The sequence below is a fragment of the Chiloscyllium plagiosum genome, chromosome 19 (genome assembly GCF_004010195.1).
Source record: "Chiloscyllium plagiosum isolate BGI_BamShark_2017 chromosome 19, ASM401019v2, whole genome shotgun sequence".
NCBI lineage: Eukaryota > Metazoa > Chordata > Chondrichthyes > Orectolobiformes > Hemiscylliidae > Chiloscyllium > Chiloscyllium plagiosum.
In genome coordinates, this window is record NC_057728.1 from 61,745,876 (window position 1) to 61,767,678 (window position 21,803).

At 39.9% G+C, this 21,803-nt stretch overlaps 1 protein-coding gene and 1 long non-coding RNA gene across 3 annotated transcripts in view; one reads left to right on the forward strand and one right to left on the reverse strand.

Moving 5' to 3' along the window:
- The window catches only part of arid2 (AT rich interactive domain 2 (ARID, RFX-like)), a 129,961-nt gene that overhangs the window by 88,755 nt on the left and 19,403 nt on the right, over positions 1-21,803 (reverse strand). For both annotated transcript variants that reach the window (XM_043708677.1, XM_043708678.1), the window contains one exon: positions 958-1,091. In XM_043708677.1, coding sequence (XP_043564612.1) covers positions 958-1,091 — 134 coding nt within the window. The remainder of the gene's footprint in view (positions 1-957; positions 1,092-21,803) is intronic.
- Positions 1,342-12,408, forward strand: LOC122559322. Its single transcript, XR_006314395.1, has 3 exons — positions 1,342-1,403; positions 5,441-5,535; positions 12,366-12,408. It is a non-coding gene; the product is annotated as an uncharacterized LOC122559322 (long non-coding RNA).

Genomic DNA, 21,803 nt, shown 5'->3' on the forward strand with positions numbered 1-21,803 from the left:
TTCCATAGAAGGTGGTGCGAGTGTGGAACAATCTGCTAGAGGAAGTGGAAGAAACTGGCACAATTACAACATTTAAAAAGCATCTGGATGGGTATATGATGAATATGATTAGGAGGAGTTTAGAGGGATACAGGCCAAATGCTAGCAAATAGGACTGGACTTATCTAGGATATCTGGTCAGTGTGGACGAGTTGTACTGAAGTGTCTTTTTCCATTTTATACATCTTTACGACTCTATGATTCGAAATGGAGCACATAGACACCAAGCAGAAGCAACTGAAAGAGCGTCCAAACATTCAACGCATGCCACCCACTCTCTTCAAACACTACCTGTCCCACTTGTGGCAGTTTCTGCAGAACCTATCGTCATCCACAGCCCCTTCCACTAGGCCCAGAATGGAAACAAGTCATCCTCAACCCTGAGGAACTGCCAAAAAAAACTACCTACAATTATTGATGCCACTCTATTGAATGACTAATTATCAGAGATAAAATGCCTTTTGATAAATCCCATGACAAAATTGCTTAGATAAGCAAATGACACCATTTCATTCTCTTGATGTTCACAAATAAACAAATACATTATTTGCCATTGAAAGATAATCACTCCAGCTTTTTCCTTCTTGTAGAAGATAAAGCTTGGATTAATAAAAAAATGTTATTGTTGTTCCTTGAAAATAAATTCTTTATGTTTTGTAACTTATATGGGAACTCCATATAACGTAAAATTCATTTTCAGCAAGTTTGATTGGAAATATTCTTTCTCCTTGTCTTGATTTCAATCTTTTAATTACACAAAAGATAACCATTTCAACAACTTTCACCCCAGCTTCAAAAATGCTTCTAAAAAGTTTCAATAATTTTCTAAAGTGGAACAGAGTGCCACAGTATGCATCATTATATTTCAGATTTTCCACAGATCCATTGGGCCAGTAACAGAATGTGATGACTACTTACCTGACAATATATGCTGCTGGTAACTGTATGAAGAAGGTACCCCACCAACAGGAACAGGTCCTCGTTGATTCCCTGAACTAACCTCGTCATCATCTTCCCCAAAGTGATGTACTTTCTCATAAGCTTCAAGATAACTAGAATAAAATCAAGTATTATCCATCAGTAATAGCATACAACAACATGGTTGTGAGCAAGGCTGAATAATCACCTACAAGACTTAGCAATACATTTTCCAGTTATAAAATCAATGATCTACTTTGCTGCCAGTAATGTATTTTTAACTTCTGATAATAATAGGTCATTTATTAAGTATTATTCTTCTTTGGTGTTAAACCAACAGAATAACTTAAGTTTTACAACTACTAAATAGAACACACAGCAAAAGAAAATTCTCAGCAGAACTGCCATCATAAAAGTTTACTGCTCCATAAGTTCAGTGTCTGAAGGTAAGCATTATAGAAATCTTGAAATTATTGGTAATATAGATTCCATGCTTTCAAATCACATTTCTCAAGAAACACTAGAGATCATAAAACATTTATGTGGTGATCAATTACTTGTAAAAAGAATATTTCAAACAACTGTTTTAAGTAATACTTACTTGAAGGGAAATGAAACAATTGAACTTACAGTTTTAAAACTTAACCAGTTCAATATTTCTAAAAAATATATATTTCCTGTGAATGATGTGTGACGATAATCACTTTTCACAGCTACAATGTGAAGAGCATAAACTGAACAAGCATACCTTTCAATTAAAACTTTTATTGCAAACCATGCAAGGAACATGGTTCACAAATTTTCAAATGGTTCAATAAATTAGCAATTCCATTTAACCCCATGTATAATTGTTCGATTCGCTCTCTCATGTCCTCGCTATGATTATTTTAAATTAGCAATCCTATTTATGTAAAACAAACGAAAAAGGAATAACTGATCAAGGACTATTAACTTGATTATCACAATCAAAACAAAAAAATTAGCTTTCCAAGAGTCAATAAGTAAAATCAAAGTTAAGCAATCAATTGCATGATTTATTGGTGATGCAAGAAAGAACTGCAGTCTGATTAAGACATCTGCTTCAATGATTCTCTAACTCACCAAAGCACAAAAATTAATGAAAACAAATCTTAAAAAAGCTGTGGCTTCCTCACACTTGGGCACAATGAAAGCCAAGATTGCAGAACATATCAGGCCAAAATGGAGATTCAGGAGTGAACAATTAATTCTTCATAAGCACTATCCTTCTTTTAAAAAAAATATTTTCCCTATTGCAAATGGACTTCGTACCTGAAGCGGACTTGAAAATAGAAATCAGTGCAGGTGTTTTTGACTAAGCATTTGGAAACGAATACTTCTACTCATATGCATTGATTATTGCCAAAAGGTAGATGCCTTTCAGCACCTAACATTTAATTTCTGTACGAGAAAGTAAAAAAGTTAATTTGAAAATTTTTTTCAAATACACTAATATTCTCTGCAGAAGTGATTCCTTTAAGTGGACTTTGCTGTACTATCACAACTAAATATAGCCACACCTACTCACAAGCAACACTGTTCTCATTTACTGGGATCATAAATTGCAGGTCAACATTTAGGATATTTTGACCCTGAACTTCAAACTGAATCTGCAACTCAAAACAATAGCTTAGGGCTGTATACAAATGTATACATACAAACTTCCATTTTATGCTTAGGATTTTATGAAAAGTCATGACCTGAAATATTAGCACTGTTTGTCTCTCCACAAAACCTGTTAGATCTGTTGAACTCTGCCAGCACTTTTATTCTACTTGACAATTGTTGCTGTACAAGTTTTTTAGTACAGTCTTAAGACTTGCTCACTGGAAAAACGTTTGAAGTCTTCAATGACAACTAAAAATTTCAGAATTCCCTGTAACAAAGAATAGTCTACTTCTGATAAAACTGCTTTTCCCATTAGCTACACAACCCAAATTACTGATTAATTAAAACACCACAACGAAGGCATTTAGTGCAAACAATACAATCAAATAATTTTGAATTAAGGGACTTTGAAATTTTGTTTTGAGTGCTTTGCAAGTATTTTGTTATTTGGTCTCAAGATATTGCAGACCTTGGCAAATTCATATTTACTGTCGATCACTACTTAATGCACGAATCTAGTGCTAGACTAGTTCTTATGCCCTGATGTTAAGGGTGCTAAACAGTTCATGATAGGGAATTAGAGGACGTTGATCCTGCAGTTGAATAGAATGGCAACATGTCCAAATCAGGAAAAGACATGGTTTTCAGGGATAACTGGAAGACACACTGGCATTCCCAGAACATCACAATCAAATCATTCTCTGCAATGAAATTCTGAGGGATGCGAGGTGCTGCTCAACTAAGCTTAGCGATTTGCTGCAGTACATTTTCAGAACAGAGTGCTTTAGCGACCAAGGTTGTGGCTATCAATTCCAACAGTAAGAACACTAAGCACTGTCATTTCAAAGCTGATATTTGCTAAAATGTTTCAAACATTGCCAACTTGGATGGTTGCAATCTGGCAATGAGTAATCGAGACCTTGTATCTAATTGCTGACGAGTTTGAAGATAAACCCCTCAATGCAAAATACGAAGTATCCACATTGTTATTGTAGACACATTGTTGATATTCCTGCAATCCCTCTTGTGATGCAGTGGTAGTATCTGTGTCTCTGGAACAGGAGGTCAGTCTTCAAGTCCCACCTGCTCCAGAGGCATGTAATAACATCTCTGAACAGGGTGATTAGAAACAACATGTTAAACTTCTTGTCAGCACTGACACCCAAGAAGTTGACGACCCTTTCATTCAAAGTCAGATGTGAGCTTTTCCTCACTTGGAAATGGACAGTCACTTGCCGGTCACTCAAGTTCAACAACTGGATTTTATAAAACTACTTTAAAGTAGAAAAACATTTCTAGACATGCAATGGGAGTATTACCCAGCAAAATCTTACAATGAGCTTAAGATAATTAGGACAAGCAACGACAGGGGTTTAAATAGGAAAAAGGCTACAGAGGTGAAAATGTTATGGGGTAAAAGGAGAATCAAGAGCTCAGAAGCTAGGTATAGCCACCAGTCGCAGAATGACTCAATGCAGGGCTAAACACAGGAGTGATGGGTGAACAGGTTGATAAAGACCACTGATAGTCGAGTCCAAAGATTACAAAGGCATAAGTGAGAATTTTAACCAAAATGGCAGAAACAAGTGATGCTTTGGAGTTAAGAAGTGGTTCATGGAGAGAATACGGCATCAGTAGCTCAGTGCGAAATAGAAGTTTATGCTGTGAACAATCTGTGTAAGCCTCAGCTTGTGGAAATGGAGCAAGATGAAGTTGGCTGTTAATAAAAGGAGAACATTACCTTATACCTGTCAGTTCACATTACCTCGGCCCTACTGCAGAAAAATATTAGCTGCTTTGTTATTAGAGAACTTGCTGGTAGATCTAAATGATGATAAGTGCATGCATTTTGAGGCAGAAAACATCACAATGGCTCTGGAAAAGCTGAAATGATCATATATTTTCCCTATGTCTCACGCTTAATATATAAATCTCCAGCTTCCTCTCTCCCCTTTGACCTTTCAAATGGCTGTATTTTAAATGCTTTATTTAAAAGGTCACAACCTAAGATGGTGACAACTAATGTTTATCATAAAATGTACACTGTTGTGAATAGTTAAACTTGATTAACCTAGTTTAACTGGCTAGACATCAGTGCCAACAGATTGGAACAGGTTCTACAAAGATTTCTGAACAGCAACCTTATTGTTTAATTGGACTTTTCCTGTTCATTGCAGATTTGTTTTCACTCTACCTTTCAGTTCTTTTTCTCTATTCTGTAAATGAGTACAAGAATCTATAAACATTGAAAAACAGTATTACATCAAATCAAGTATGAACAATACTTGATCTTGTGTTGTTTCATTTAAATTAAATTTCTTCTGCTCGAGGTAATGTCTCCCAGTTGAAATCATGGCACAGTTAAGACCGAGCTAGCCATCATTTTACAGATTAGGTTTTCACAATTGGCACTTCCGTGCAAATTTCTCCACCTCAAGCACCAAGCTTTAAAAACATTAGCTCTTTTTTAGTTTCCAACAGTTGCATGCTACTGCTACACAGCTAATACACACAATACTTAATGGCTCACCTTAACTCATTCCCTTTGTTAGGAGTCCAGTGGGAGAACGTTCAGTGTTACCCAGGCTTTGAGAAGCATCTGGGATTGTTAAGCCTCTCACTTGCTAAACAAGAAACTAAACACACAACGGATCTACTTAAAGCAATGTCACATGTGATCCTACATGAGCTACACTACTCATTTGCCATTGCATACAGAATAAGTTGCCATAACATTTTGGTGTTTAGTACTTAGAAAAAACCTCATCTAAAGTTTTTACCCAAAATCAAATGTGCCCGCAGCAGTTTACAATCACACTGCTCCTTTAAGAACATGTTTCCTTTTTGTTGTTTCTAGTACTTTTGATTTTGCCTGAAATCAACTGAAAAGACGATGTTACGTAATATAAAAAATTAGCATCAGCTAAATTAATGTGGAGCAAGTCTGCAAAGGTGAGAAAAAAAACCACTTCATTTTGCTAACACCATACCGCGGACTCTGAAAAAAACCGTTCAAGAAAATTCAAGGCACACTGCCAAATATGTTGATTTCATTCAGTTTTTTTTTTAAAAAAGTTAATCAAAATTTGTTTTAAAACAGTTTAATTAGGAAGAGATTAGTTCTTTGGTCTTAATGAGGGAAAATAAACAGAAATAGAGACTACTTATTTGGAACAAATCTGAGAGTAAAATGGTCCAATTATGAATGTAACCACATGCACTAAATATACTGCAGTGTCAGTTATGGAGTTCTGCAGTGAAATCATTCTTCTGTTCCTACTCTGCTATCTTCAGCTCATTATCTTTCAAATCAGATTCTGACAGCATGGTGACTTGCTGCATGCAACATTTTACTCTCTGCCAAGAGAGACACAATGGCAAGAGAAGTGTGCAGAAGAGAGGCTGTTGCATTCCAAATTTAGGGCCTTTGAAACTTGCTACTTAAACTTGAGAAGAAATTAATGAGCGTTCTTAAAAAACAGACAGCAAAACCTGTGTAGATTGGCAATGCAATTAACTTTTTAAAAAATGTATATTTGTGTTGGGGTGAAAATACAAAAGGAGAATAAAGGTGATGTAGCTTTTTTTAAAAAAGAAATTCAACTTTGCCTTATTTAAATTCAAGTGTATATGTTAATTCTAGTTTTTAAACTGGAACCTGTTTTAACAAAAACATTGCTATTTGTAGAAGGTCAGAAATAAGATCTACATTTTTTCAGTCCTTCAGTGTTTGCTGGATGGTCAGAAAAATCACATGATGATCAAATAAGAGCAGAATTAGGATTTCATATCCCCAACCCTGTCCCACCATTCGACAAAATCATGGCTGATCTGTCCCAGGCTTCAACTCCTCTTTCATGCCCACTCAGTGGTCAACTCCTTAATATTTCTGCCTCCTCTTTAAATACTTTCAGTGACCTATCCTTTACAACTCTTTGGGCAGAGAATTCCAGACAATCACTAGCCTTAGGGGAAAATCCTTTACATCTCAGGTTTACAGTGAACATCCCGTTGTTCTGTGAATATGTCCCCACATCAGGATTGCCCCACTAATGGAAATATTTTCTCAACATCTGCCTGGTCAGGCCCCCTCAAAAATCTTAGGTTTCAATAAGATTGCCCTCATTCTTTAAAACTCTGAATGCGTAAAGGACATTAAGCCTTTCTTGATCTTTCGACCACTTTATCCCAGGAAACTGCCAAGTAAAACTCTTTTCAACTGCCTTAATGTCAGTATATTTTTTTCTTAAATACATGGACCAAAACTGTACAGAGTACTCTAGGTACAACTTAACCAACATCCTATATAATTGCGACAATGGTCCCTGGTTTTTAAACTCCAAACTCATAGCAATAAAAGGTCAAAATTCCATCTGTCGGCTTAATTACTTGCTGCGTCACCATGCTAACATTTTGTGTGCATCATACTCGGACCTTGTTTTGCAGTAATTATTTGGCGTGTCCACTCCATCCGGTTTTTGATTTTTCCTACCTCACACTTACATTAAATTCCATCTGTCACACTTTTGACCACTTACTCAATCCATGCATATTTCTTGCAGATTCCTTAATGCCCTTATCACAACATGCCTACTTACCTATTTATTTTTTTAAGTCAGCTTCCTCTCCTTCAAGTCATTAATATAGATGGCAAACAATGGAGCCCGAGGACAGATCTTTGTAGCAATCCATGAGTCATGCATTTCCAATATGACAAAACCTATTAATTACAACTCTCTATGTTCTATGCTTTAATCAGTCCTTAAATCATGGTAATGTATTAGCCAGAGGGTTGAGAGTTCCTATCAGTGTCACCATACACAAAGGCTTCTGGAAATTTAAAAACACAACATCTAACAATCCCCTTTATAAGAGAAAGATACAGAATTAGGCCAGATAGCCCATCAAGTTCTGCTCCGCCACTGGCTAAGATGTTTCTCAACCTCATTCTCTTGCCGGTCCACATAACCTTTGATCCCCTTACCAAGCAAGAACTACCTATCCCAGTCTTAAATATACTCAATGATTTGGCCTCTACAGCCTTCTGTGACAATGCGTTCCACAGCTTCACCACCTTTTCGTTAAAGAAATTCCTCCTCTTCTCAGTTCCAACAGTTGTTCCTTAAGACCATGCCATTTGGTCCCAATATCCTCGTCTCATGGAAAGATCTCCACAATACCCATTCTATCCAAGCCCCTCTGTATTGTGCAGGTTTCAATGACATCCCCCAATGTCCTTTTAAACTCTATTGTGTACAGACCCAAAGTCCTTAACCACTCCTCAGATGGCAAGCCCTTCAACCCTGGGATCATTCTTATAAACCTCCACTGAACCCTCTCCAAAGTCAGCATATCGTTTCTTGGATAAGGGCCCAAAACTCCTCACAGGATTCAAATGTGGGCTGACCAGAGATTTATACAACTTCAGCAGTACATTCCTGCTCTTGCATTCTAGCCCTCTCGAAATGAATGCTAACACTGCATTTACTTTGTAATTGCCACATGAACCTGCGTGCAAATCTTAAAAAATATTGAACTAGAACTTCCAAGTCCCCTGATGCTTCAGATTCTTTCCCTATTTAGAAAATAGTCTCTGCTTTTATTCTTCAACAAAGTGCACAACCTCACTTTTCCACTTTGCATTCCATTTGCCACTTTTTTGTCAACACTGCTAGCCTGTCCAAATCCTTCTGTAGCCTCCACACATCCTCAACACCACCTGTCCCTACACCCATCTTTGTGTCATCCTAAAACACACCAACAATGCCCTCAGATCTTTTGTCCAGATTTTAATGTATCATGACAATAATATGGTCCCAATACTGATCTGTACTAACCCCTCCACTTGTCAACAGCTGCCACCCTGAAAAAGACTACTTAATTCCCAATATCTGCCTTCTGCCAGTCAGTTGATTCCTTATCTTTGCCAGTACCTTGCCCCTAATGCCATGGGCTCTTCTCTTATTTAGCAGCCTTCTGTGTGGCATCTTGTCAAAGACCTTTTGGAAATCCAAATAGATCATGTCCACTGGCTCTCCTTGGCCTAACCTGCTCGCTACCTCCTAAGAGAATGCTAACAGAGTTTTCAGGCGTGATCGCCCCTTGACAAAGCTATGTTTACTCAGCTCTATTTTACTATGCACTTCCAAGTATTCTGTCATCTCATCCTTAACAACAGATCCTAAAATCTTACCAGCAATCAAGGTCAAGCTAACTGGCCCACAATTTCATATCTTTTGCCTCCCTCCCTTGAAGTGTGTCATATTAGCCATATTTCATTCCTCTGGGATCCTCCCAGACTCCAGTGCTTCCTGAAAGATCACCAATGCCTCTACAACCTCCTCAGCTATCTCCTTCAGAACTTTGGTGTAGTCTGCCACTTTCAGATCTTTCAGCTTCCCCAGCACCATCTCCTTAGCAATGACCACTAAACTCATCTCTGCCACCTGACTCTAAGTTCTGCTGTGCTACTAGTGCCTTCCATCACGAAAACTGATGCAAAGTACCTATTCAGTTCCTCCTCCATTTCTTTGTTCCCCATTACTTTGTCCAGAGCCTCTTTTCCAGTGGTCCAAAGTCCATTCTTGCCCCTCGCTTACCTCTTACGTAAAAAAAACTTTTGAAGTTAGATTAGGTTAGATTAGATTCCCTACAGTGTGGAAATAGGCCCTTCAGCCCAATCAGTCCAAACCGACCCTTCGAAGAGTAACCCACCCAGACCCATTTCCCTCTGGCTAATGCACCTAACACTATGGGCAATTTAGCATGGCCAATTCACCTAATCTGCATATCTTTGGAATGTGGGAGAAAACCGGAGCACCCGGAGGAAACCCACGCAGACACAGGAAGAATGTGCACACTCCACACAAACAGACTGGAATCTAAGTTCTGCTGGGACCCTGATGCTGTGAGGCAGCAATTCTAACCACTGAGCCACTGCAAGTTCTTATATTACTAGATAGCTTATCCTCATATTTCATCTTCCCCTCACTTATTACATTTTTGGTTGCCCTCTGCTGGTTTTTAAAGGATTTCCACTAACTTTCATTACACTGCAGGTTTTTGTTTTTGCTCTTATGCTGACATGGACTTCCCTTGTCAGCCATGGTTGCCTCATCCTCTACTTAATAGGTTTCTTCTGCCTTGGGATGAATTTCTGTGTATCCCGATTTACCCCCCCAAAAACCCTACCATTGCTGCCTTATCACCTTTTCTGCTAACAAACTCTGGCCAGCTAATGTCTTTGTATTTACCTTTGCTCAATTGTAATACTGCTACATCTGAATCATCTTCTCCTTCTCTGCAGAATGAATTCTATCACATCTGGTCATTCCCCCTCAGGGTTCCTCATCAGCTCTGATCGTCATATCCTCAAAATGTTAGTAAATTTGTGAAGCTTGATTTTCCTTTCACAAATTTACAGTACCTGCATTTAAATGTATTTAGCTTTTTTTAAAAATGTTCTGCTATTTCTTCCTTAATAATGGACACCAGCATTAGGCTAGCTGACATATCGTTTCCTGATTTCTGACACCCTTTCTTCTTGAAGAGGGGTGCCACGTTAGCACTTTTTCCAAACCTCTGGAACCCCCTAGTGAGGTCTGGCATCTTTTGACCATTGCTTCACTATCTCTGCAGCTACTTACTTGAAAACCCCTGGATGCAAATAGTCAGGTCCTGCCAACTTTCTCCCTTTAGTTTGTCAATACTTTATCCTTTCATGGTACAGTGAGTTATAAGACCTATGCTCTCATTAGCACCTTTCTTACCAGATATCTTTGGAATGTCTACACTATCCATCACCATGAAAACTCTTGCAAAATATTGTTCAAATAATTTGGCATTTCCATGTGACCAGTCATCAATTCCCAAGCCACACAAAATCCCAGAGAAAAAGTGAGCATCTGTACATTTCAGTAAAAAAGGGTGAAATGTTTTTGAAACCAGTAAAAAGCATAACAACTGAATTCAGGAAAGATACCAACACCTATTAAGTGGCTTAAATTCAGAGGTAGGGAAGGGATATATTTTGGATAACAACAAAGTTTGAGAGAAGATTTGTAGCTCGGGTGCTCGTTGCTGTGGTTCTGTTCGCCAAGCTGGAAGTTTTTGTTGCAAACGTTTCGTGTCCTGTCTAGGTGACATCCTCAGTGCTTGGGAGCCTCCTGTGAAGCGCTTCTGTGGTGTTTCCTCCGGCATTTATAGTGGCCTGTCCCTAGAAGCATGGCACTCATCCACAAACTCCATCAACAAACACATAGACCTGGACCCAATATACCGGCTACAGCGGACAGCTGAAACTGACAACCGGAAGCGGCAGGGACAGGCCACTATAAATGCCGGAGGAAACACCAGAGAAGCGCTTCACAGGAGGCTCCCAAGCACTGAGGATGTCACCTAGACAGGGGACGAAACGTTTGGATGACACCATATGATTAAGGAGAATGATAGCAAAAATAGCTTGATTTTACAGTCAACAGCAAAGTGAAAAGGTGCTTTCCACTGTTTTTGAAGAAACCTGCTCACAAAGGTCGAACAATATCAAAAGGCAGGAATTCCTCTTTCTACAGAACAGTTTAAAATCTGGCACCAAGTCAAGGGGATGGCTTAACCTGCTGAAGCTGTGACATCAGCAAACATAATAAAGTTTCACACAGGAAACCAAGTAGTTAAAAGCTTTTACAATCCATTACTTCTAACTTATGTTCTCAGATTGTGGAATAAATTATGACAGTGTTAAGATAGAAGCTAAAAATACTACTTAAAAACATTTACTATTGAGTGTTGATAAATGTGTTTTTTTTAATACCTTGGAGATATTTTTGACTCCTCAAAAATTAGCTTTTCTGTCTAAATACATTAGCTTTTCAAGGCCAATTTGGCAACAGTATAAAATTACTAAGCCATTAAAAACTCAGCTGCACATCATTCAACAGGCTCCAACCCTTTTCTATGCATTTTACAATGCAACTAATGTCAATTGACTGGAAGTTTTTGTCAATGCATGAGTGCAAGAGAATTAAAGGACTTTGTGCTATTGTTTTCATATCCAAACTTTCAAATGCTGCTTTTACTATCATTACCAAAGCAAAATCCAAATCAACTTGTCTGACTTCGCTATCAAACTGGTCCTAAGACATGGCACACAATTTCAGCGGCATGATCCTTAGGTTTGTGCTACCTCAAACACAATTAAGCTGGTGAAATTAAGCTGGTCCTCGACAAATTTGCTGGAGCAAATGCATAAATTTGTGCTGGCTTTTCTTAATTCACAATTTTCAAGATGACTTAATTCTACATTGCTACAATTTCCAGAGTTCTTACAACATTGATGTTAAATAGATTAGCCTCTGAAGCAGGACTTATTCTTGGGCATTTTTTAATTAACCGAAGTTGGAACATTTACAAAAATGTTCCAGTGCCCTAGCATTACTTTTGTATGAGAGGAGGAATGAAAGTGGCTGCGCCAATTTCCACTCCCGATTTCCTCAGTATCTCAGTCACACTATTTGGTTTTGCAACCTGTCAACTTCAAGTTCAGCCAGCCTTTCTAAAGCTTCCTTTTTAACAATTTCAACCCACCAAACGTGGCAACTATACCTTCCTTCATGAGGTCTATGGCAGTACCTACTTCCATGGTCAAGACAGGGATGAAAGTAGTCATTTAGTATCTCAACCCTGCCCTTTGTCTCCTGTATGGGTCAGACATCAGCATCACTCTTCCAATTACCAACATTTTATTACTTACATGCCCATGGAACACTTTGAATTCTGCCGAAAAGAGGGAGAACACGAGCGAGAGCGAGGAAAAGAGCGCAAGAGAGAGAAAAAGAGAAAGAGCGATAGAGCGAGAGACACACTTCACGGCAACCTCAGCTGTTGCGGGAATTGAAACCTCGTTGTTGGTATTCCTCTGCATTTCAAGCCCAGGTAGTCATCAAACCAATTGATATTTAGACTGTTAAGATGTTACCTCAGTGTAAGCAGTCTAGGTTGGAAGTTCCAGACAAGAGGCATTTGGTTACAACTTTAGATTTCATCTGAAGCTGAGAAAGCTCAGCTGGGAAGAGGCGGTCATATTGTCTGAATTGCAGCCACAATGAAACTAAGTCCCATAGATGTGAAATTAAAGAAAATTCCCTCTGATGTGTATTATGAAGGACTATCATTGGGATTAAATTTTATTGTGTTAAGTTATTTGTATGTGTGCTATATATAAATAGTTTGGTTTATTCGGTTGTCTTAATTTGTGCAATAAACTTCTCATTTACTGCTTTATTGTTAAGTTTGAATCTGCAGCATTGCATGCTGTGTTTCAATGAAAGACCACATATTTAAAACCAAAAGAAATCAAACAAGCAAGATTTTAGTCTGGGATCTGGCTTGTCCAATAATAACATCAGCTGGAAGGAAAACCCAAATTTTTAATTGGGTTTTTAACTGCTCTGGCTTGGAAAGGATAAAGTCAGTCATTGGCTAAAGGAGAGAGATAGGAAGATCATGTTTCTAACTATACTTTCTTTTAGCTGCAACAACTGTTTAAATTTCACAAGTGGGGAACAATAAATAGGCACAACAGATTATGTTAAAAATCACAACGCCAGGTTATAGTCGATTATGGTTCATCTTGAGCTTGAATACTCAAACCTTTCCATTGGAAATGTGAGGACCATCTTCCCGATAATCTCATCCCTCAATTATCAGGTGCACAGTAGCAATACAAGTTGCTGTACCAATTATTCCTCTAGATGGCACTCCAATAGAAATTTTAGATATTAAATGCCAAGTTGAAACATTACGATCATATTATTATTTTGATTAAAGGAAACTGGTTAAAAGCTGACGCAGAATTACAATGGAGTGGTACAAATTACAGATTCAGTCATATCAGACATCAGCCATATCTGTACAGGGAAGAAAAGGTGGTTTCTTTTCATTCACTTGTGGAATGTGGAAATCGCTGGCCAGCCCCGCAGTTATTGCCTGTTCCTACAGCCCTGAGGTGGTGGAGGAGAGTTCCCATCTTGAACTACTGCAGTCCGTATACTAAGTTGATGCATAAAGACCGTATGGAGGGAATTCAAGAATTTTTACGCAGCAAGAGAAAAAAAGAACAGAGATATATTTCCAAGTCAACATGGTGAGTGACTTGGACAGGAACATGAAGATGGTGGTGTTCCCATCTATCTGCTGCCCTTGTCCTGCTCGATGGAAATGGTATGGGTTTGGGATGATGTTGTCTAAGGATCTTTGGTGAATTTCTGCAGTGTATCTTGTACTGCTGCTGAACATCAGTACTGGAGGGGTAGGTGCCTGTGGGCATGGTGCCAACCAAGTGGGCTGCTTCATTCTGGATAGTGCCAAGCTTCTTGAGTGTTAGACCAGAAGACTAAGAACAGAAATTAGGCCATTCAGCCCATTGAGTCTGCTCTGCCATTCAATCATAGCTGGTAGGTTTCTCAACCCCATTCTCCCACTTTCTCCCTGTAACCCTTAGGTTATTGAGTATCAAGGGGACTATCTATCTCAGTCTTAAAATATACTCAATGGCCTGGCCTCCACAGCCTTCTGTGGCAATGTGTTTTTGGAGTTGCATCCATCCAGGTAAGTGGGAAATATTCCATCACATTCCTGACTTGTTACTTGTAGATGACAGACAAGCTTTAGGGAGTCAGGAGGTGAGTTACCTACCACTGTATTCCTAGCCACTGACCTGCTCCTGTAGTCACTGTTTCTGTGGCAAATTCAGTTGAGTTTATGGTCAATGGTAAGGTAACCCTAATGTTGTTGATAATTGGGGGGGGGGGGGGGTCAGTGATAGTAACACCCTTGAATGTCAAGGAGTAGTGGTCAGATTGTCTCCTCTTAGATATAGTCATTGCCTGGCATTTGTGTCACACAAATATTATTTGGCATTTGTCAGCCCAAGTCTGGATATTGTCCAAATTTGGTTGCATTTGAACATGGACTGCTTCAGTATCTGAAGAACTGCAAATGTTACTGACCACGGTGCAATCAATGAACATCCCCACTTCTGACTTTATGACAGATGGAAAATAATGGATTAAACGGCTAAAGATGGTTGGTTCTAGAGCACTACTTTAAGGAATTCCTGCAGAGATGTCTTGGAGCAGAGGTGACCAACTGCCAACAACCACAGTTGTCTTCCTTTGACTCCAAACACCAGATAGTTTGCTCCCGCCACCCATTGATTCCAGTTTTGCCAGGGCTCCTTGATGCCACACTGTCAAATGCAGCCTTGATGTTATGGGCTGTCACTCTCCCCTCTGAAATTCAGCTCTTTTTTGTCCATATTTGAACCAAGGCTGTAATGAGGTCAGGAGCCAAGTGGCCCTGGCGGAACCCAAACTGGACGTCACTGAGTAGGTTATTGCTGAGCAGGTGCTGCTTGATAGCATTGTTGATGACTCCTTCCATCACTTTAATGATTGAACAGATGCAAGATAACACAGATTTCCTTTTGCTTGTAGTAGCTGCACTTCTTCATTCTTTGTAATATGCAATTGCATATAATAGCCGATATGAGACTTTAGTGTTAGGCCTAAATATAACGGTTTCAACAAACTTTGCTATGAACAGATCCCAAAAATCTGCTTACTTATTTCAAGGATGCATCTCTATAATACAGTACCCCTGCCATCTTTTTGCTGTCCTTTGTTTGTCTCACATGAGAAGAGCAGCACTGCAATGAATCAAAGTAACAATGCAGGCAAGGACAAAACACAACCCAAGCACTGAAGTTCATTTCAAGAAGAATAGAATTGAAAAGTATAAACACGGAGCCAAATTTTATGCTGGAGATGTAGAGGTCAAGTTGGGAAACTTCATGACTTTGCTTAGTCTGCCATATTTTCATTGTAGGGAGGCTAGGCACTATAGAATCAAGCCCACAATACCTAGAGTTAAGAAATAAGTAGCAGATATGGGTGAATAGCAAGTCCAGGCAACTGGAACACTTCCATGGTTTTGTGCGTGGGAAATCATGTCTCAATAACTTGAATGAAATTTCTGAAGTAACAACGTAGACAATTGACAAGGGCAGGGCGGTGGAACTGACCTAAGAACTTCAGTAAGGCATTCAACAAAGTTCTTCATGGTAGACTGGTTAGCAAGGTTAGATCACACGGAATACAGTGAAAATTAGTCATTTGGGTATAGAACTGGCTTGAAGGTAGAAGACAAAGGGTGGTCGTGGAGGGTTGCTTTTCAGAATGGAGGCCCATGACCAGCTGTGTGTCACAAGGATTGGTGTTGGGTCACTGTTTTTCATCATTTACATAAATGATTGGGATGTGAACACAGACGATATGCTAAGTTTGCAAATGACACCAAAATTGGACAGTAAAGAAGGTTCCCCCTCAGAGTACAACAAGGTCTTGATCACATGGGCCACTGGGTTGAGGAGTGGCAGATGGAGTTTAATTCAGGTAAACGTGAGGTGCTGCATTTTGGAAAGGCAAATCAGAACAGGACTTATACATTCAAGTGGTAAGGTCTTAGGGAGTGTTGCTGAACAAGGAGACCTTGAAGTAGTTCCTTGAAAATAGATTTGCAGGTCGATAGGGTAGTGAAGGCGGCGTTTGGTATGCTTATCTTTATTGGTCAGTACATTGAATGTCAGGGTTGGGAAGTCATGTTGCAGCTACACAAGACATTGGTTCGGCCACTATTGGAATACTGTGTGCAGTTCTGCTCTCCCTCCTATAGGAAGGATGTTGTGAAACTTGAAAGGTTTCAAAATAGATTTATGGTACAAGGACGTAGCCAGGGTTGGAGAGTTTGAGCAATAGGGAGAGGCTGAATAGGCTGGGGCTGTTTTCCCTGTATGTCAGAGGCTGAGGGATGACCTTTTAGAGATTTATAAAATCGTGAGGGGCATGGATACGGTAAATAGACAAGGTCTTTGGCCTGGGATGAATGAGTCCAAAACTAGAGGGAATAGGTTTAAGGGGAAAGGTTTACAAGGGACCTAAGGGACAACGGTTTCATGCAGAGGGTGGCTCGTATATGGAATGAATTGCCAGAGGAAGTGGTGAAGCTGGTACAATTACAATACTGACAATATGCGGGCAGCACGGTGGCACAGTGGTTAGCACTGTGCCTCACAGCACCAGAGACCTGGGTTCAATTCCCGCCTCAGGTGACTGACTGTGTGGAGTTCGCACATTCTCCCCGTGTCTGCGTGAATTTCCTCCGGTTGCTCCAGTTTCCTCCCACAGTCCAAAGATGTGCAGATTAGGTGAATTGGCCATGCTAAGTTGCCTGTAGTGTTAGGGGCAGGGGTAAATGTAGGGGAATGGGTCTGAGTGGGTTGCGCTTCGGTGGGTCAGTGTGGACTTGTTAGGCCGAAGGGCCTGTTTCCACACTAAGTAATCTAATCTAAAAGGCATCTGGAGGGGTATATGAATAGGAAGGGTTTAAGATAGATATGGACTAAATAGGACTAGATTTATTTTGGATATCAGGTCAGCATGGGCAAGTTGGACTGAAGGGCCTGTTTCCATGCTGTACATCACTCTGACTCTACCAGAGGTGAACAGAATAGATGCATTTTAGGAGAAGATAGAGTAGGACACGAGAAAGAAGGTAATCAAAGGCTGTGAAATTGGGATAATGAATTAGAATAAAAGACTAGGTACTGTATATGCTGGAAATCTGAAATAAACATAGAATGATGGGGAAATTCAGCAGTTCTGGCAGCACCTGTAGAGTGAAAAAAAGAGATTTCTATTTGTTTTAAATAGAGTTGTAGTTAGAAGGCAGCTCATGTCAAGCATAAACAGAGGCACTGGCTAATGTGACCAAATGACTTAGTAGGTGGGATATAGGAAATTGGAAAACCAGGATGGCACAAAGAACACAAATGAGACTCATTTATAGACTAACATAGCTAAAAGCCTTTTTCAATATTACAATGTCTGTGATTCTATGCAACTGTTACAAATAAATTTAATCTGTTTTAAAGACAACTTGGGGTTCTTCTGTCACAGCGATCATGTCCCCATCTCTGGGGCAGAGGATCAAGGTTCAGGTCCCACAGAACATCTGAACAGACTGACTTGAAAAAATAATGAAAAGCAACTTACCAATCCAAACATGACTTGCTGCATTTGCCTGTAGCCCTTGCTCTCGGTCTGCGTGATCAACTAACGTAAATAGGCTATTACTGCCTAAGCTCCTCCTTAGTGGATGCTAACGAGAATTCAATAATGCATACTCTACTGGCTTGTTTCCCTGTTTTGACTGTCACCTATCTCACATTTCAAAACACTCTCCCTTAACAAGGGCATTCATCATTGATTTTGCATACACCATACACCCATGGGCTTCTCCTGTCCACTAGCCCCTTTTATTTCCTCTCAACAGGTCACGCCTCTCCCTACACATTAGCTGCCTTCCACCTGTCCTTCCAGCCTATATTCACCAATCTCACTGCCTTCACCAATCCAAATTATCCCTCATTCCTGTTACATCTGCCTGACCTGAAAAGTGCTGTTCATCTCAACTCTCCATGGGAGGTGAATAATAATTAACATTAGAGTCACAAGGGCCCAACTGCAATCATACAACAGCTCTAAATTCTGCAGTCCTCAAGTTCTGCCACTAGATAGTGCTGGGATTGACAGTTTATAGAATTATCAGGCAAAATATAGTATTATAAGTCCTGAAGGTAGCTGTGTATCACAACCTGATATTTTGGCTAAGAAATGCTATTTCTCCTTAAAAGAACATATCTTTTAGTTTTAAATAACAATAAAGCATATTATTCACCAAATCTTCACATTGTGGTCAAGGCTGGTAATGAGATACCACTTTCTATAGTTGTCAAGGGATTGGAATTGAACACTTTGGTGACCCAATGGAAATGATTTCAATTATTATACTACATACTGTGATTGCATTCAATTGTGAGATTTAGCACATCACAAATGCAGGTTCAATTTATTTTCAAGTCCATTAACACACACTTGTACAAATACAATTCAATTTTTAAAATAATTTAGTCAAATCGCATTTGGATCACTATGTCTAAACATTTAATGGTTTATTTCCCATCTGAGATAGCAAACAGTTGCAATTCTTCATTTAACTCAAATAAAGAGACAAATTTTGCAATTCATTAGCTTTTTCTACTGCTTAAGTTAATATATTTTGGGTAAGAGTTCCCAAGTACCTAAAATTTAAATATTTATATGAAGAGATTGAACCAATAAACCACATATTATTAAAATAATATTTCTTGGGGTACTAAGGGGATTTTTGGGTAGCTGGAAGCTAGCTTCTACTGATCATTGGCCTGCAGCATTCAACAGCTCATAATTGAGCACTAATTTTGAGATATCACTCAAAAGGCTACTGGATGATTCATGTTCATTGCTTTAAAACTGTCACACTGAAGTGAATTTTGAGAAGATTTGTAGTTCAGATTGAGGTTTTGGATGTAGGTTTGCTCGCTGAACTGGAAGGTTGATTTCCAGATGTTTTGTCACCATTCTGGGAACATCTTTAGTGGGCCTCAGGCAAAGCATTGCTGAAAGTTCCTGCTTTCTATTTATATGTTTGGTTTTCTTTGGGCTGGTGATGTCATTTCCTGTGATGATGTTATTTCCTGTGGTGAAGTCACTCCCTGTTCCTTTTCTCAAGGGGTGGTAGATGGCGTCTAACTCGATGTGTTTGTTGTTAAGAGTTCCGGTTGGAATGCCATGCTTCTAGGAATTCTCGTGTGTTGTTGTTGTTTGGCTTGTCCTAGGATGGATGTGTTGTCCTCGTCAGAGTGGTGTCCTTCCTCATCCGTATGTAAGGATACTAGTGAGAAAGGATCATGTTTGTTGCTAGTAGGTGTTCATGTATCCCGGTGGCTAGTTTTCTACCTATTTGTCACAGTCCTTGCATGGTATTTTGTAAATGACAATAGTTTTGCTTGTTGTCTGTGTAGGGTCTTTCAAGTTCACTAGCTGCTGTTTTAGTGTGGGCTGCCATGATGTCAAGAAGTCTGACTAGTCTGGCAGTCATTTCAGAGATGTCTTGGATGTAAGGAGAGTGACTAGGGTTTCTGGACGTGTTTTGTCTGCTTGCTATTTCAACGAGCCAACACAGTGCAGCACAGAGGAAAATCACCTACACCGTGTATTCAAAAAGAGTGGGTACCCAATGAACACAGCCCGCCGATTTCTCAGCAACAAACCCAAACAAGCAAAAGTCAGTGTTGAAATAGAAGGTAGTGTTGAGTTGGTCACCGGAGATAGAGACAGACAGATCCAGGAAGGGGAGAGAGATATCCGAGATGAGCCAAGTGAACTTAGGTGAAGTTGATAAACTGTTCAACCTTTTCACAGGAGCATGGGGTGGCTCCAATACAGTCATCGATGTAGAGCAGGAAAAGGTGGGGGATGGTGTCGTTGCAACTGCGGAAGATGGACTGTTCCACCTATCCTACAAGGTGGCAGGCATAGCTGGGGCCCATGCGGGTGCTGATGGCTACCCCTTTGGCCTGAAGGAAGTGCCAGGATTCCAAAGAGAAGTGATTGAGGGTGAGGACAGTTCTGCCTCAGGGGCAGGGGCAACAAATCAGAGACAACAACTCTCGTTTGCTCTCACTCTAAGCTTCCAACCTAGCTCCCTGATTTTCTGCCTTAGATCCCCACCTTTCCTCCTACCCATGTCGTTGGTGCCTTTATGGACCATGACTTGGAGCTGCTCCCCCTCCCGAAAACACGATCAGAGGCCCCAGTGGCACCTGGGAGGCAACAAACCAATTGGGAGTCTCTCTCGTTCCCACAAAACTTCCTATCTGTCCCCCTAACTATAGAGTCTCCAATGACTAAAGCTCTGCTCCTCTTCCCCCTTTTCCCCCAAGCAGCAGGGACAAACTCTGCACCCGAGACATGTGCCCCATTGCTTACCCCAGTAGGCTGTACCCCCCAACAGTATCCAAAACAGTATACTTGTTGTTATGGGGAACCATCGTCCCATTCCCCCCCTCAGTCGAAGCAAAATGCTGAGACAGTATAATTTAACCTCCATCTTTATTACGGGCCCTAGAGGGAGACAGAATGATCGTCCATGTGCACAGGTACATGAGTTCTCTGTCTTCTCTGGAATAGCAGTTTCTTAATGAATTATATAGTAATTTTACAGGGATAATCATCCAGATAAGGCAACATGCATATTGAGCATCAGCAGTAAAGACTAAGCCATCTGCTGTTCCATAATGAATGTTCTTAACCTTAACTGGCTTCACATAATAAATACCCTTCGCCTTGTTAACTAACTTTACATACTGAATGCTTCCAATATTGTTAAATAGTTGAACGTAATGACTGATTTTCCACCTTGTTAATCCATTATCTTTGCCTCTAGCACCCCATTGGTAACTAAGTTCTTATTTCTCATCTTTCACAAAACTCTCATACCTCTTCTTTCACAAAACTCAGAACTTAAGTTAAGTTAACTCTTTCCCTGCCTGCTTATACCCTGTATACATTCTCATTCCTCCTTTTATCATTTCATGATAGCCAATGGCATTACCAGCTTTCATGAAACTCTGACAGCCAGTATTTAAGCAAGTTATTGATGCACAACATGCAGTGATAACAAAAATTACTAGTCCGTTACAGTAAATAGAATTTGAAGAATCCTTTCATGTGGGGAAAAAAATTCAAAAGTTCTTAAATCAACAGTCCTTAATGACCACTCCATTCCCTCCAGAGTGAAAATGAGCCAGTTTTCCAAAGTTTCCTTCAGTAAAGTCCAACCTGAAAACAAAATTCAGCCTGTCCTTGTGCATCACTCCACAGAGAAATCTGAAGTCTTGGATAATGGCAGTTAAATACTTAACAAAACTGACGAGACAGCCATCCTTCCGGAGATGCTTCAGATGGAGGATACCAGTGCATCTGAGCGTGCGTGCAGCAGCTACAGCTGCAGGCTAGATGAACACATCATTCTTTGCTGCTTCTGCTCCCACTTTGCTGTTAAACGTAACAAAGACAACTGGCTGTTTGATGTTAGCTTGATCAGAGAACCTTCATTTTCCTTAAATGATCAAAAGACAAGGTAAACCTCATGTGGTTTAATGTCCATAGGAAGGCCACTGACAAAAAGCGTACCGAACTCCTCTTCACTATTGTTAGTTTCTTTACTTTTCATGCTCGTGACTGAAGAGCTGATTGAATCAGTTGATCAGGTTGTGGAGGGGT